At 38.4% G+C, this 18,041-nt stretch overlaps 1 protein-coding gene and 1 pseudogene across 1 annotated transcript in view; one reads left to right on the plus strand and one right to left on the minus strand.

Moving 5' to 3' along the window:
* The window catches only part of IRAG2 (inositol 1,4,5-triphosphate receptor associated 2), a 104,733-nt gene that overhangs the window by 75,338 nt on the left and 11,354 nt on the right, over window positions 1–18,041 (plus strand). The window contains exons 24-32 of the mRNA XM_054526964.1: window positions 102–148; window positions 256–320; window positions 515–622; window positions 4,294–4,364; window positions 8,921–8,978; window positions 10,386–10,449; window positions 10,535–10,562; window positions 10,827–10,967; window positions 17,582–17,716. Coding sequence (XP_054382939.1) covers window positions 102–148; window positions 256–320; window positions 515–622; window positions 4,294–4,364; window positions 8,921–8,978; window positions 10,386–10,449; window positions 10,535–10,562; window positions 10,827–10,967; window positions 17,582–17,716 — 717 coding nt within the window. The remainder of the gene's footprint in view (window positions 1–101; window positions 149–255; window positions 321–514; window positions 623–4,293; window positions 4,365–8,920; window positions 8,979–10,385; window positions 10,450–10,534; window positions 10,563–10,826; window positions 10,968–17,581; window positions 17,717–18,041) is intronic.
* Window positions 13,291–14,802, minus strand: LOC103889444 (centromere protein U-like; annotated as a pseudogene).

Genomic DNA, 18,041 nt, shown 5'->3' on the forward strand with positions numbered 1-18,041 from the left:
GGGTTCATTTAGAATTGTATGAAAATGTTTGCTTAAAACAACCTCTTTGGAATGGAAAATGTCAAATTGTTGAACTTATGTCTCCTTTCTTTTTCCTTAAGGAGAATGGTGTTGAACGCGTGTGTTCTGAGAGCCTGCTGCAGTCCAGGTTTGCTTGTTTGTGTTGTGTGTGTGAATTTGTATGCATATTTAGTTGGTTTTAAGAGAATTATTTGGACCTGACATTCCAAAACATGTTTGCTATCTTTTTGGCAGGGAATATTCCTCACTACCATTACCCAGACGCACTTCATCGACAGACAGTACTATAACTTCAAGTGGTAAGTGGATTTGGAAATAATATTAAAATAGACTGTTAGTATTACAGCTTTCAGCCTGATGTTCTGTGACCTGCTGGGGTGTGAGCAAATGAGAGGAACATAGGCAAATACTCCTTTTGCATAGTATAGTTAAATATGCTATACTATAATATTATGTGCATAGTATTCACACCATTTGTTTCTCCTGTTGACAGATCCTGGATTAGAAATTCTGAATATGGCTTCTTGTGACCTTGACAGTAACTCACTCTGTAAGAAAGAGGAGGATACAAGATCAGCTTCTCCCATGATAGAGGCCCAAGGTAAAATGTTGACAGGTGTAAGCATGATTTTCATTCTAAAACACTAAGCAAGTCTATAAGCTAGTGAAGTAACTATCCACACTAGCTCAATAGTGTTATTTAATATTAATTTTTTGTAAAATAATTCTTATAAAACAATTTTGAAGATATAGTCTGCAGAAAAGAAATCCAAGTGGTAACTAACCATGGCCTTTCACACATAAGGATGGTATCAATTTTTTTCGATTTTGTAGCCAGAACAAAAATTATGATATATTGTAATGGGACGAATATTTCCTATGGCAAAGATTGACTGGAATTTACTGGGTCTCAACTGTAGCACAGAAGTGACATCACCTGCTTAGGAAATTCTTGGAATCCTAGTTGGAATTTATCAGGTTAGAACGATGGTGCAATTAGCAATGGTCCACCCAGAGGCAACAGAACTAACCAGATGGTTTGTTAGGTCCTTTTCTGCTACTTGACTCTGAAAACAATGTAGTTATTCTCGACCGTTCCCAGTGAGACACCACTTTAGCTGACATTCATGAGAGGAATAGGCTCTAATTCCCATAAAAAAAAAAAATCAATCAATCAAGGAAAATTCATTCTTTTTCTTTTCTTTTTTTTTTTTTTTGAGACGGAGTCTCGCTCTGTCGCCCAGGCTGGAGTGCAGTGGCGTGATCTCAGCTCACTACAAGCTCCGCCTCCCAGGTTCACACCATTCTCCTGCCTCAGCCTCCCGAGTAGCTGGGACTACAGGTGCCCACCACCACTCCCGGCTAATTTTTTTGTATTTTTAGTAGAGACGGAGTTTCACCGTGTTAGCCAGGATGGTCTCAATCTCCTGACCTCGTGATCCACCCTCCTTGGCCTCCCAAAATGTTGGGATTACAGTTGTGAGCCACCATGCCCAGCCAAAGAAAATACATTCTATTGTTTGAACTCGACATTTAAGTTTGAGACAGAGGTGCTAAAATAGAATAGCCACAAAATTGCAGAAATGGAATCCATTTCATGGGTTAATTACAGAATGTCTTTATATTCCACCTTACATCTAATAAGTAAATCTTTTAATTAAAAATACACCAAGGTTCCATTTGTTACCTATCATATAGACAAAGATGCATAAATTTGATTACACTCTGTTGGTAGAGTTGTAAGGACAAAAGAAAAGTGCTGTAGGGAATGTAACTTTTTGTAAATATAGTAGTCCCCTTGTATTCACTGGGGCTACATTCCAAGACCGCCACTGGATTCCCAAAACTAATGATAGTGCCAAATCCTATATACACTATGTTTTTGGCTATAGAGACATACCTACGATAAGTTTAATTTATTAATTATATATTTACAACAATAACTAGTAATAAAATAGAACAATCTTGGCAATATATTGTAATAAAACTTATGTGAATGTGGTTTCTCTCTCTCTCAAAATATATTATTGTGGCTGGGTGTGGTGGCTCACGCCTGTAATCCCAGCACTTTGGGAGGCTGAGGCAGGCAGATCACGAGGTCAGAAGATCGAGAGACCATCCTGACTAACACGGTGGAACCCCATCTCTACTAAAAATACAAAAAATTAGCCAGGTGTGGTGGCGGGCACCTGTAGTCCCAGCTACTTGGGAGGCTGAGGCAGGAGAATGGCATGAACCCAGGAGGCGGAGCTTGCAGTGAGCTGAGATTGCGCCACTGCACTCCAGCCTGGGCGACAGAGCGAGACTCCGTCTCAAATATATATAATTGTATGTAATATTTTCAGACCATGGTTGACAGCAGGTAACTGAAACCATGGAAAGTGAAACCTTGGATAAGGGAGGACTACTATAATATGGAGAGAAATGTTCTAATATCTATCAAAATGTTGAATGTATATATCCTCTGATACAACTATTCATTTTCTAGGAATTTATCCTATAGATAATATGTACACACCTCCCAAATAACATATGCAAATGCTTATATATTGCAGCATTGTCTGTAATAACAAAATATTAGATTTTGGCATATCCATGTAAAAGAATACTAATATGCAGGCATAAAACATAAATAAGGAGACTTTTTTCTTACAATAACATAAAAAGACTACTGTTTCTTGGGGGAAAAAAAGTACAGAATGTTATGTATAGTGTACACAATTTTGTGGAAAAAAGGACAGAAAAAGTTGGGTTTTGGTGCATGTGGGGACGGTCTTACTCTGTTGCCCCGGCTGGAGTGCAGTGTTACAATCATAGCTCACGGCAGCCTCAAATTCCTGGGCTCACGTGATCCTCCTGTCCCAGGTTCCTCAGTAGTTGGAACTACGGGTACAAGCCACCACGTTCGACTAATTAAAAAAAAAAATTGTGAAGATGGGGTCTCACTATGTTTCCTAGGCTGGTCTCAAAGAAAAAGTTTTTATGTATGCATGAAATATCCCTGGAAAGCTAGACAAAATTTAATAACATTGTGTCTAGGGAGATAAACTGGATTTCTGGAAGTCATAGATGGGAGGAAAAAATTTCACTGTAAAACATTTTTACGCTTTTTGATTTATGAACCATACGAATCTACTACTTGTCCTAAAATTTTTTAAAAACTAAAGTACGGGCTAGGCACGGTGCTCAGGCCTATAATCCCAGCACTTTGGGAGGCTGAGGCACCAGGATTGCTTGAACTCAAGAGTTCAAGACCAGCCTGGGCAACATAGTGAAACCCCGTCTCTGCAAAAAAATACAAAAATTAGCTGGGCATGGTGGTGCATACCTGCAGTCCCAGACACTTAGGAGGCTGAGGAGGTAGGATTGCTTGAGCCTGGGAGGCAGAGGTTGCAGTGAGCTGAGACTAAGCCACTGCCCTCCAGCCTGGGTGGCAGAGTGAGACCCTGTCTCAAAAAAAAACAAAAAACAAAAACAAAACAAAACAAAACAAAAAACCTAAAACAACATTTCCATAAGGAAAAAAATTGTATAGCTGTGAAGAAATTGCTTACTATTTTGTTCTTATTTCCATATAAATTTTACAAATATAATACACGCTTTAAATATTTTTCTCTTAAAAAGGAAGAAACAAAACCTGTCTGTATCTGCTGACCTTTGTGCCTGCACTGAACTAAATGTAGGACAATGGACTGAGTAAACAGGAGAATAATTATCCGGTACATTTCAGTACAAATAAAGTACATAAAAATAAACAGAACTTACCAAAAGGAATGGCACAAGTTAAAAGTGCATCTTTTCTTCTTGGGTTCATGACATTTAATTTAGAAAGGTACCATGTTTTAGAAGGATATCATATTTTTTGTTATCAGCCTTGCAAATATAATTTTGAAAGAAAATCTGTTAAGCTATTAAAAAAGCTACTAAGTTACTAATTGTTCATCCTTCCGCCCTCCACTTTCTATTATTGTACCAGTGATGTGTTCCATTAAAAAAAGCAGCAGCAGCCTAAAAAATGATTTTTAAAAAATCCTATTAGAAGGCTATTTGTACAGACGTTCACTTCCTTTAAGAAATCTTTTATGGCCTTAGCTGCTCCATCCCAATTCTGAGTCAATGGGCACGTATACATTTTTTGTAGTTCATAATTTGTCTCATATGTTAAGACCTTTGTCAGTTACTGGTCAGCCCATGTTGCCACTCTTACTGTTTCCTCCTCTTTTACTTGCTCCTGCCCGCCTAACTGTTTTGTGTGTTTCCTGTTTCTCACAGGCACAAGTCCAGCTCATGATAATATTGCATTCCAAGACTCTACGAGGAAGGATAAAACCATATTAAATCTGGTAAGGAAATACGTATGTTCACAACAAAGGTGGTGGTATCTTACAATGGTAGAACTATCCCTTTAAAAAGTAGTCTTAAAAGTATTATCTCATTTATCCTTTCAAAATATTATGAAGTTCATATAATTTAATTAATATTTTATAGGCAAAGTAGTTGAGGCCAAAGTGTTTTTGTGACTTGTCTAAAGTCACACAACAGGGTCAGAGCTAGGACCTCCTAGCTCCACCTTAATTTATTGTTCATTCATTCATTCACTCACTCATTTATTCATCAAAAGTCAATTGGAAACAAGCTAAATATTTCTCAATAGTAGAGGACTGCTTAAATAAATGAATGCATTAATAAATGAAGTTGAATAAAACAGTGGTATCTATCCTAATGATATGTTCTAATCAGGTGAAGAAACAGATAATTACTGAATAATTAGAGTGTGCTTAGTGATTTGAAAGAAAAAATGCTTGAGATAGCAGGCCAGAAAACATGTCACGGAGGAAGTACCATGTTAATGGCATTGAAAGTTTTACAGTTGCCTGGTAAAGCTCTATAAAACATAAGGAGAGATGGAAATGATTAGAGAAAAGAGTTAAATTCCTTCCTTAAAGAGAAAATTCATTAGGCCCAGAGTGGTGGCTCATGCCTGTGATCCCAGCACTTTGGGAGATTGAGGCAGAAGGATTGCTTGAGCCTAAGAGTTTAAGGCCAGCCTGGGTAACATAGGGAGACCCTGTTTCTACAAAATATAAAAACAAATCTGCCGGGTATGGTGGTGCTTGACTGTTGTCTCAGCTACATAGGAGGGCAAGGCAGATGGATCGATTGAGCCCAGGAGGTTGAGGCTGCAGTGAGCAATGAGCATGCCACTGCACTCCCACCTGAGCAACAGAGCAAGACTCTGTCTCAAAAAGAAAGAAAAAAAGAGAAGGCTCATTTCCACTTCTATGAATTAATAATCATTAAAGAGTAACTACGGGTCTAATTTCATGATTCTTCAAGGGTCTTGCTTATGTCTTGCTATGTTGTATGTGTGGAGGGGTGTGTGTGTGTGTGCGTATTATTGTTTCTTTCTTCTCAATATACAAGCATTGTTCTAGTTAAGCATTTGGTTGCAAGAAAGAGAGACCCATGCAAGCTAACTCAAGTTAAGAGGAGGCCGTGACACAGACTTGGGGCAAAAAAGTAGATGAAAATTTTTCAGCATTTCATTCTGAAGATAGTTAAATGATTGGATTTGTGATTTGGAACAATGACCTGATGTCATTCGTTTCCTTTGTTATCCAGAGGCGATTGATTCCAAGAACCCCACAGATACCAAAATCAGAGAATGCTCAAGTCTCTTATATAAAAATTGCATAGTATTTGCATATAACCTAATGAAACGGGAGAGTTCCCTGATTCCCCTTGCAGGACATGCAGCAGTGGTGTGTCTCACCTGCTTAGTCACCCCATAGTTCAAACCTCTAGGGGGAATATGCAGACCAGCAGGTGCAGAGGCCAGGGCAAGTGCTTTTGGGCTCTGCTCCCCTGGCAGCATCTAGGGGTCAGTGTCTGTGATTCCCAAAGTCCAAGTGGGTGTGTGTTACAAAGCTCTTTCAGATTTGCCATCTGCAGACAGCTTGTGTGTTAATTAGCTCAATGGACTCTCAGCCTTGTCACAAGGGCAGAGGGCCAGTGTGACAGCTTTCTGTATCCTGAGCTGTCACTCAGCGTCCCAAAAGGATGGGATCACACATGAGCTGGAAGGATGAGTGCAAGGTTTTACTGAGTGGTAGAGGTGGCTGTCAGTGAGATGGATGGGGAGCCAGAAGAGGGGATGGAGTGGGAAGGTGGTGTGGAATGGGAAGGTGGTATTCCCCTGGAGTCAGGCTGCCCAGAGGCCATACTCTTCTCTGACTGCCCCAGGCTAAACTCCCCTTGGCATCCAGACATCCTCCCTCTTCTCTCTTTCTCTGCCATGTCATTCCACTATTGTCAGTCTGCCAGTCTGCTGGTCTGCCAGTGTTGTGTGCTCACTTCAGCTGCTTGTGTTGTGTGCCCGCTAAGGTCTCGGGTTTATGTTGGTACAGGATGAGGGGCGTGGTAGGCCAGAGTGGTGTTAGAAAATACAACATTCAGACACAAAAACAGGAGTGCCTGTTCTCACATAGGTCTGCGAACACAGGCCTGAGGGTGGAGCCCTCACCAGGGACCCCACTTTTCTCTATCCAGCACTTCCCTTCCCACCTCCCATATCACTAACACATCCTCTTATATACTTTAAATCATCTCTAGACTACTTATGATACCTAATACAGTATAAATGCTATGTAAATAGTTATAATGACAAGAAAGGAAATCTGTGTGTGTTCAGTACAGATACAACCATTGTAGGCCTAACTACATTTTTTTAGTTAAATCCATAGATGCAAACCCACAAATACAGAGGGCCAGCTGTATAGGTAGGATATAGTGTTGGCTAGCACATATGCTGAAAATGGTTGCCCCCAGTAAAAAATGAACAGAAGAAAATTCAAGTCCCTTACTCTTTCATAGTAGAATCTTCTGAGAAAATAAAATTCCTTCTCATCTCAAAAAAAAACATAGACATAAAGACACTTTTTAAAATAATGGATCAATTTGCCATTGGAAGTTGTGGGACTGGTTAGGATACTATGGCGACAATTCAGATGAGATGAAGGTAGTATGAATTTAGTGAAGGTGGAGAAAAGGAGATAAATTTGAGAAATATTTCGGGGTAGAATTCACAGAGGATGATGACATGTCAGGGGTATGGGAAATGGTAGATACCCAGGCTTATGGCTTAACCTACCGAATGAATAGAATAACAGGACAGTAGGGAAGGAGGAAGGAGAGTAGAATTTGTGGGGTAAAACCAGATCAGTTTGAGACAAGTCAAATTTCAGGCTGATCTGAGACATTGATAGTCAGTAAGGAGATTTTATATACGGCTGCATACCCATATTCATAAACTCACCTGTGCGGTTTTTGAAACCTGACATATATTTGTGAGTTATCAGCAAAAATCCAAGTGCGTGGATGAGATTTCCCAAGGACTGTGGCAGGAAGGAAGGGAGCATTGAGGATAATAGAATCCTGGCTAACAATATCTACTAGAGAAGGCAGAGGAGACTGAGAACGGGCTGTTGTAGTGATGCGGGGCTGGGGCATCAGAAGAGGGAAATCGAGCGGAAAAAATCTTCAAGGGGAAGGGATGTATAGATAATTTTAGATGCTATAGTAAGGTCAAGATAAAGACTGAAAATTATCCACTGGATTTGGCAATAGGGAGTTAATAGCTGGTGAGAACACTTTCCTTGGAGTGTTGTGTAAAGGGGTAGAGTAGTTAACTGATCACGAATGGGAGAGGAAGAACCGGAAACAGCAGCCACACACAACTCCTTATGTGACCTTAAAACATGTCTATATGTGGTAAAAGCCTAACATAACACTGTCTTAGCAGCCATCTTCATCACAATTTCTCCAAAAACCTATCTAGAAAACTCCATGTGATAGCCCTATATCACCCACACCTTACCTCTTCATCTATCCAGTCCTACCTCTTCATCAAACTTCAGCATGTTCCTTGTCTGCAGAAATTCCATGCTACTCAAGTCATGGTGTCATGGTGCCACTCTCCTTCCTTTTTTTTTTTTTTTTTTTTTTTTGTTGAGACAGAGCTTTGCACGGCTGCCTAGGTTGGAGTGCAGTGGCATGATCTCGGTTCACTGCAACCTCTGCCTCCCCTCAGCCTTCAGAGCAGCTGGGATTATAGGCCCGCACCACCACCCCTGGCTAATTTTTGTATTTTTAGTAGAGACGGGGTTTTGCCATGTTGGCCAGGCTGGTCTTGAACTCCTGACCTCAGGTGATCCATCTGCCTCAGCCTCCCAAAGTGTTGAGATTACAGGCCTGAGCCACAGCGCCCAGCCATCTCCTTCCTATTCAGAGCACTTGTCTATCTATCTCATTTATTTGGCAATTAATCCTAGTTTGCATTGTTGTAATTCACATCATGTTTGCATCTTTTCATGTATTTACGCCCTTTTTGCTTCAACTAGATTGGAAGCCCCCTTGCAGCCAATTTTATTTCCTTCTTAACAGCATTAAAAACTGTAGAGCAGGGGTCCCCAGTCGCTGAGCCAGGGATCAGAACCCATTCGAGGCTGTTAGGAATTGCGCCGCACAGCAGGAGGTGAGCGGCAGGCCAGGGAACATGACAACCTGACCTCCGCCTCCTGTCAAATCAGCGGTGGCATTAGATTCCCACGAATCCTATTGTGAACTGTGCAAGCGAGGCATCTAGATTGCATGTTCCTTAGGAGAATAACGCCTGATGATCTGAGGTGGCACAGTTTCCTTCCGAAACTATTTCCCCCTTACCTCACCCCCGTGGAAAAACTGTCTTCCAGGAAACTGGCCCCTGGTACCAAAAAGGTTGCGGACTGCTGTTATACAGTGTTTTTGTCAGAGTAGGCTTAGGAGAGGACAGGATGTAGCAAAATGACTGGTTATGAAGTATTTCCACTCTGTGTACAGCGGTAAAATCTTCTGATTTTAGGAAGCCAAAGAGGAACCACAAACAATAGAAGAACATAAAAAAGAACATGCTTCAGGAGGTAAGGAATGTTTCTTTCAATCCCCATGTGAACTTTTGTTCTCTGCTGATATTTTTGTGGCTGAAATCTGTCGGAATAAAAGTATATCACTTACAAATTATAGGACCAATTATTGATTCCATTTGTGTCATTTTCAAAAAGCCACATTTGCATTGTGTTGACTGTTCGATCCCAGAAAGCTTGTAATAACTGGTGCTCTATTGTGAACTGAGAACCAAGCCAATATTGGTAGCAAATGCGATGCTCTACTTTGAGTTCTTTTTTAGTATCCCATCTAAAAGTAAAGCCACTATTTACAGAATAAGTGCTAATATGCTTTCTGCCTTAGCCTACCTCCATTGGGATGGAATAGTGGATAGAGTTCAGGCTTTGGAGTCATAGAGACTCTACATGGGATCGATCTCTGACTAGCTATCGATCTTGGAAAGTTACTTAAGTCTCAATTTTCTCATTTGCAAGAGGAAAATGAAAAGAAGAAAAGTACACTTAATTGAGAATATATTCTATGCTGAGAACTAGGCTAATTTCATGTGCATAGTTTTATTTAGTCCTCCAAATACTATGTGAGGTGGTAAATTGTGATTCAGTTGCCTAGCCTATAAAATGTGGACAATAAAAGTATCTACAGCAGAAGGTTTGCTGTGAGGATGGAATAAATTAATATGTATGAAGCACTTAGAAAAGTGTCTGGCACCAAAGTTCTCATAAAAGTTAGTTACTATTATAAAAAAATCAATCTTATCTTAGATGATATCTTTATCTTATCAATCTTATCTTAGATGGCTTAATGAGTTTGTGACTTGTTCAAGATCACATAACTGTAGATTCAAACAAAGCTCAGATATAAACCAAGTTTGTTTGACTTTAAATCTAATGCTCTTAATAATTAATACATAGTCCTTGGTAAAGTTGTCATAAAATCATATGTGTAAAATGCTTTGCTCTGTGTTGGCAATATAATAAAGCCATGGTTGATGCCATGTTTATTGTCACTGTTATTGTTACCAGTATTATTATTGCTACTACTGTTCCTGCTACTGCTAATAAAGCCTTGATCCAAAGAAGAACCAGGATACCAGTAGGAGGTTTAGGCTTTTAGCCATGGGATCAAGTATAGCAAACATGCAAATGCAAAGAGAACAAATTGGGCTGTTGCTTGATTCTGAGACATCTTTAAGTATGAAAGACTATTCACATGCGGAGGTATAAACAAATGATTTTAATGGCATTGTGATCCCAATAGCTTAGCATAACATTATAATTTAAGCGCATACATTATTAGCTGGCGATCATCTCAGACATATTTAAATGCAATACTTTTGTTTAGTGGAGATATAACGTTAGATCAAATGTGCTTTTACATGTCAAGCCTTTTTAACCAAATAATATTTTATTATATTTTAATAGACTCTGTGGTTTCCCCTCTTCCTGTAACCACTGTGAAATCGGTTAACTTTAGACAAAGTGAGAAGTAAGTGCTTCTTCATGTAGCATGTTAACATGTTTTATTTTTCTGTTGGATTATGTTTAAATATGTTTTTTGTCTTATCCTACAGCACTTCTGCTAATGAGAAGGAGGTGGAGGTGAGTTTAAAGCAAATTTTTTTTCCATTTAAAAGTGTTCCAGACTCACCTGCTACAGTCACTTCATGTTTTGGCACAAGCTCTCATATGCTCAGTGTCTGTTTGGCTTGGCTGTGACTCAGTGCTGGTGAACCCCGTGCATGTCAGCATTATGTTGCTGGGGGGAGAAAGAAATGCCTCAGTATAAAACAGTATTAAACTGAAACATCTGACCACATCCAGTTTTCTCTCCTCCTCCTCACCCTCACATTATTTTGACAACAGGCAGAATTTCTCAGATTATCTTTGGGATTTAAGTGTGACTGGTTTACCTTGGAGAAGAGAGTGAAGCTTGAAGAGAGGTCCCGTGACTTGGCAGAAGAAAATTTGAAGAAAGAAATCACTAACTGTTTAAAACTATTAGAGGTGAGAATCAGAACATTTGAGATACAAACATTTGGTCTAGCCAGGCACAGTGGCTCACACCTATAATCCCTGCACTTTGGGAGGCCAAGGCAGGTGGATCATGGGAGACCAAGGCAGGAGGATCACTTGAGGCCAGGAGTTCAAGATCAGCCTGGGCAACATAGTGGGACCCCATCTCTACCAAAAAAAAAAAAAAAATCAGTCAGGTGTGGTGGTGTGTGCCTGTAGTCCCAACTACTTGGGAGGCTGAGGCAGGAGGATCATTTGAGCCCAGGAGTTGGAGATTGCAGGGAGCTATAATCACACCATTGCACAACAGCTTGGGTGACAGAGTGAGACCCTGTCTCAAAAACAAAACAAAAAACACCCACAGAAAACATTTGGTCATATTTTCAATAACACTTTCATAATTACATATGAAATTACTTGTATGACCCAAACCAGTACCAGGTACCAAGCTCTGCCTGACCCAAATGTGAATCATAGAAAGTAAGAATGCAGGATCAGGCTGAAATAAAAGTTTCACTAATAGGAGAGTATCAGCTATAAAATGAAAAATGTCTTTTTAAAGTAGGTTGCATGAGTCATCTGCCTTTTCTCTGGATTTTCAAATTTCAGGCAGAAAAGGAATCATGCAGAAAACTGACATAGGAAATAATATCAATTTTAAGCTTCAAAGAAGAGAATCGAGTCTATTTCCATTTATGATTAACTGAGGAAAGAGAATAGTAACTGATTCAGTCTTGCAGATGATGGGCAAGCCTGCTGTAGAGTACTGAGAGAAGAATGGGGGTGCATAGGAGTGTAACAACTACTATTATCTTTCCATATGGTGAAGTTACCATACATTTAGAGATGAGCTGGAAAATTAGTAGGCTTAGTTTTGGATGAAGGACATTAAAATTGAGAAACCATGGAAAAGAATCATGTTATTTTTTACTGTGATAAAATATGTAACATAAAATTTATCATCTTGAACATCTTCAAGTGCACAGTTCAATGTAAGTTTATTTACATTGTTGCAAAACAGATCTTGAAACTCTGTACCTGTTAATTTCCCTTTTCCTCCTTACCCCATCCCCTGGTAACCATTATCCTACTGACTCTATGAATTTGACAACTTTAGGGACTTTGCGTAAGTGGATTCATACAGTACTTGTCTTTTGTAACTGGCTTATTTCACTTAGCATAATGTCTTCAAGGCTTATCCATATTATAGCATGTGAGCAGATTTCCTTCTTTTTTAAGGATCAATAAAATTCTCTTGTAGCTATCAATTTTTGCTTATCTATTCATTCATCGATGGGCATTTGGGTTGCATCCACTTCTTGGCTATTGTGAATAGTGCTGTTAGAAACAGAGGTGTATAAATATCTCTTGGAGACCCTTGGAGACCTTGCTTACCGTTCTTTTGATTATATCTGGACTCAGGAGTGGGCTTGCTAGGTCATATAGTAATTATATTTTTAATTTTTTAGAAACCACTGTACTGTTTTTCATAGCAGCTATATCATTTTAGATTGTTACCAACAGTGCACAAAGGTTCCGATTTCTCCAAATCTTCACCAACACTTGTTATTTTCTGTTTGATTTTATGATAGCCACCCTAATGGATGTGAGGTGGTATCTTATTGTGGTTTGGTTTGTATTTCTCTAATGGATAATGATATTGTGCATCTTTTCATGTGCTTGCTGGCCATTTGTACATCAGCTTTGGAAAAATGTCTATTAAAGTCCCTTTCTATTTTCTTTGCAGAAAAAAAATGTTATTTATAAAAGTACAGTTTCAGGGCTGGGCGCAGTGTCTCACTCCTGTAATCCCAGCACTTTGGGAGGCTGAGGCAGGCAGATCGCCTGAGGTCAGGAGTTTGAGACCAGCCTGGCCAACATGGTGAAACACCATCTCTACCAAAAATACAAATATTAGCCAGGTGTGGTGGCGGGCGCCTGTAGTCCCAGCTACTTGGGAGGCTGAGGCAGGAGAAGCGCTTGAACCCGGGAGGCAGAAGTTGCAGTCAGCCGAGAACACACCACTGCACTCCAGCCTGGGCAACAAGAGTGAAACTCCATCTCAAAAAAAAAAAATTAACGGGGCATAGTGGCACACACCTGTAATCTCAGCTACTTGGGAGGCTGAGGCAGAAGAATCGCTTGAACTCAGGAGGTGGAGGTTGCAGTGAGGCGAAATCATGCCATTGCACTCCAGCCTGGGTGACAGAGCAAGACTCTATCTCAAAAAAAAAAAAAAAAAGTATGATTTCAGAAGGTAACATAGTAGCATAAGAGTAATCTTTCTATAGGCATATTTTAGTAGACTGGTCTCTCATTCCTTGTGGAGGAGCTTCTCCCATTGATGGCTGATATTTTACAGAAGGTTTTCAGCTCCCAAAAGTGTTCCTGCTTTAAATAACACCTGGAAGGCTGGATGAATCTTATGTTTCCTTTACGTTTGGTTCTTTCTCCTGAACATCTGAATACTTCCGATGGAGCTGTTTTGAATTAGATAAGAAATAGCTGCATTCCTAAGGGAAGACTGTTCTCTCCTTAAGTTCATAATACTTTGTTTGTAGTTGTTTCAGTTGGTGGCTGTAACCAAAGCAGCTCATCCTGGACTTCAGTCAAACACTGTCATTTCTTTTTGATATCTGAAATTACCTTAGCATTCTTCTTTTTCAGATTTTTCAATATCTGGAGTTTTTAAGCATTTTGTTGAGTTGTTCTTTACTAGTAAAATAAAATTTATTGATGTGTTTCTTACAAATTTTAGATTCTATTCTATGTTTATACTGGACGAGGATTTTCTCAAATGCAGGCAAAACAATATTCAATTCCATGATGTCGCTGGTTTTCTTTCCTTCCAGACACCAAATATGCACAATGTTGGAAATACCTTAGTCTATTGCTTCACTTCTTGATTTCTTCCTTTTGCCATGAGATGTATTCCCTTTTTTTCTGGCTTCTGCTTGACTTTCTGTTGTCAGTGTGTCTTTTTCAACAGATGGCTGGTCACTAATGGGTCCTATCTTTTTGGAAGTGACTGAGTCAGCTGGTTTCTCTGAAAGGGCTGAAGATGCTGTAGTTGGAATAGCCTCGTGTTGTTGGGTCCTTATTTTCTCCACTGACTTAACTTTTCTTCTCACATCACTTTCTTCAGTGCTTTCAGACTCATCGCTAATGAGTTTGAGTTTTCTTCCTGGCTTTTTGCACTCATTTTTGCAGATTCGTTTTCACTTTCTTCATTTGCAGAAGTGCTCGAGCTCCTTTTTGCTTCTTTTCCTGGAGGAGTTGAAGTGATAGATAATCCACAATATTTGGAGAATTCTTCATTGGCATACATAGATGAGCTGTGTAAAGGAGGATCAAAGGTTTCATAAGGTTCTTCATCTTTCTCATTTTCACCAAGCCTGCCAATTCTTGAGATGGCAGAATTATTAGGAAAATCAAACACATTGGTAGGCTTGCACTTTTGACCAGCTTTATCTTTCACAGAATGTGTTCTTCATAAAATGTTCTTTGAATATCATGGACCTGCATGCCCGGGAGGCTGCACTCAATGTGGCAGGGCCATCAGACCACTCTCTTTCCATTTTTTAATTGAGTTATTTGGATTTTTAATTGTTGAGTTGCAGGAGTTCTTTATATAGTGCGGATATTAACCCCTTATCAGTTGTATGGTTTGAAAATATTTTCTCCCATTCTATAGGTTGCCTTTTCTGTTGACTGGGTCCTTTGATGTATAAAGACTTTTAAATCTGATGTAGTTCCATTTGTCTATTTTCACTTTTGTCATCTGTGCTCTTGGTGTTATATCCAAGAAATCATTGCCAAAACCCATGTCCTGTAGCTTTTCCCTTATGTTTTCTTCTAGGAGTTTTCTAGTTTGGGGTCTTACTTTTAGGTATTTAATCCATTTTGAGTTAATTTTCATATCTGATGTAAGGTAAGGGTCCAACTTCATTCTTTTGCATGTGGATATCGAGTTTTCTCAGCAATATTTTGTTGAAGAGACCATCCTTTGCTCATTGTGGATTCTTGGCACCCTGGTTGAAGATCATTTCATATACATTTATTTCTGGGCTTTTAATTCTATTCCATTGGTCTATATGTCTGTTTTTATGTCAGTACCACACTGTTTTAATTATTGTAGCATTGTAATATGTTTTAAAATTAGGAAGTGTGAGTCCTCCTACTTTTTCTTTTTCAAAAGTGTTTTGGCTATTAGGGTCCCTTTGGATTCCATATGAATTTTGGGATAAATTTTTCTATTTCTGCAAAAAAAAAAAAATGCCATTGGGATTTTGATAGAGACGCCCTTGAATCTGTATATCACTTTGGGTAGTATAGATATCTTAACAAAATTAGGTCTACCAACCCATGAACACAGGGTGTCTTTCCATTTATTTGTGTCTTTAATTTTTTTCAGAAATGTTTTGTGGTTTTCAGTGTACATCTCTTTTATCTCCTTTGTTAGGTTTATTCTTCAGTATTTTATTCATTTTGATGCTATTGTAAAGGGAATTGTTTTCTTAATTTCTTTTTTGGAAATTGTTAGTGTGTAGAAAGACAACTAATTTTTTGTGTTAATTTTGTACCCTACAATTTTGTTGAATGTGTATATTAGTTCTAACAGGTTTTTTTTGGTGGAATTTTTAGTGTTTACTATGTATGAGATCATATCATCTACAAACAGAAATGATTTGACTTCTTCCTTTCTGATTTGGATGACTTTTCATTATTTTCCTTGCCTAATTGTTCTGGCTAGAACTTCCAGTATTATGTTGAATAATATTGGTGAGAGTGGGCATCTTTGCCTTGTTCCTGACCGTAAAGGAATAAGCTTTCAGTCTTTCACCACTGAGTATAATTGTAGTGGGGTTTTCATATATAACTTTTATTAGGTTAAGGTAATTTTCTTCTATTTCTATTTTTTTAAATTAGCACTTCAGTGACATAGTAAAAATAATGTGTGGTTTTTTGCATCTTTTTGTTAGTATTCCTAGTTTTTGTGGTTTTTAATCATAAAAGTGTGTTCAATCTTAACACATGCTTTTTCTCCATCAGTTGAAATCACCATATGGTTTTTGTCCTCCTTTTTGTTAATGTGGTATATTATGTTGATTGATTTTCATATGTTAAACCACCCTAACATTATAGAAATAAATCCTATTTGTACATGATGTATAATCCTTTTTGTGTGCTGTTGAATTCAGTCTACTAGTATTTTGTTGAGAATGTTTACATTAATATTTATCAGAGATATTGGTCCGTAGTTTTTTTTCTTTAATGTCTTTTTCTGGCTTTGGCATTAAGGTAATGTGGACTTCATAGAATGAGCTTGGAAGTATTCCTCTTCAATTTTTGGGAAGAGTTTTATGAAGACTGGCATTAATTCTTTAAATGTTTGGTAGAATTCCCCAGTGAAGCCATTCAGTCATGGATTTTTCTTTGTTGGGTGATTTTGATTACTGATTCAATCTTCTTACTAGTTATAGGTCTGTTCAGATTCTCTATTTCTTCCTGGCTTAATCCTGGTTGACCATACTCTGTTTTGCTAACAATTAACATCTGCTCTTTCCTTCCCAACTGGAGGTGGTGGTTTAAACCACTGTAAGAAACTGCATGTCTGACAATTGCCATTCTAGTTGGTTAGCAACTCTCTAACTACAACTTATACATATCTGTCTGTTTCAAAAGTGGGTGTCCTTCACTGAGCACCAAATGTGCAACAAGCAGTTGGCATCTCTTACCTATCATATGATAGTATTTCTGGAGAGGATACGTGATTGTCCCCATTGGACAGATAAGGAAACAGCAAATCAGAAAGGTTTATTTTTTTTTTTAACATTTCTAAAATTATGGTGCAATTTACAGTCGGTGGTGCCTAATGGTTTTATTGACAGCCTTTTCTTTCTTAATGATATACAAAATCGTGGTATCTCTTATAATTCATGTTGCTTTAGATTTGGGAAAGTTTTAGAAATTTGCTCACAATCACACAGGTAACGAGCAGTGTCATGTCTGCTTCCAAATCTGTTATTCACTTAATCCTGTCTGTACTCTGGTGAGAAGGATGTTCATCAGGAAGGGCATCATATTGTGTAAAGGGCACAGGATCGAGAGGAAAATTCATAAGGCAATGAATGTATATTCACCTAGCCAGCCCAGTCATACCTTATCATTCATGGAAGAACAAGCATAGTTGTCAGAGACATTTTTAATTCCAATATGTTTGGTTATGTTTCTTAAAATTCCAACCTATGCTCCTCATATGATACATTCGCCTCTTTTGTAAGCATAATCTCTTTACCATTACCAATTAATTGCAGCCCATCCTGTTAGCTGTAGAAGAAAGATGTGGCAAATTTGGGAAGTAAAGAAAAAAGGGATCAAGAATAGACATAAAAGATTTGTGATCACCTGCATATATCTACCCAGTACCCTACAAAGATAATAATATATCAGTATCATTCATTATTGGCCTTTGCTGCTTCTTTTCATCTTCCACCAAAATAACTGAGATTAGAATGTCATCCACATTTGCAACTTAGTCAGTGTTAGAATCACTCGCTGAATGCTTGTGTTGGATATCTTTTAATATGCTGTTTTCTATACAGTCTTTAACACCTCTGTGTGAAGATGACAACCAGGCACAGGAAATCATTAAGAAGCTGGAGAAGAGTATAAAGTTTCTTAGCCAGTGCGCAGAACGAGTGGCCAGTAGGGCTGAGATGTTGGGAGCCATCAATCAGGTAACCTGTCTTCATTTCTCTAGTTAGAATGAAATTACAAAAAAGATTCACTTTTCCTGAGACTATGGATTTCTCACTTCTAGGAATAAGTTTTAAAAACTACTTTTGTTGTATAAGACATATGTGTTTAATACAGAAAAAATGGAATATACAAATAAAAAATGTAAAAAAAAAATCTAATAACACGAGCCAGTGACAATCATAAAAATTTTGTGATATATTCTTCAAGATGTATAATGTTATAGTGTTTATAACCCCTTATATAGTGTTGTAATCTGCTTTTTATTCATCATACAACATAGGTAACTTTCTGTGTGATATAATT

This window comes from Pongo abelii, chromosome 10 (genome assembly GCF_028885655.2).
Source record: "Pongo abelii isolate AG06213 chromosome 10, NHGRI_mPonAbe1-v2.0_pri, whole genome shotgun sequence".
In the NCBI taxonomy this organism is placed as follows: domain Eukaryota; kingdom Metazoa; phylum Chordata; class Mammalia; order Primates; family Hominidae; genus Pongo; species Pongo abelii.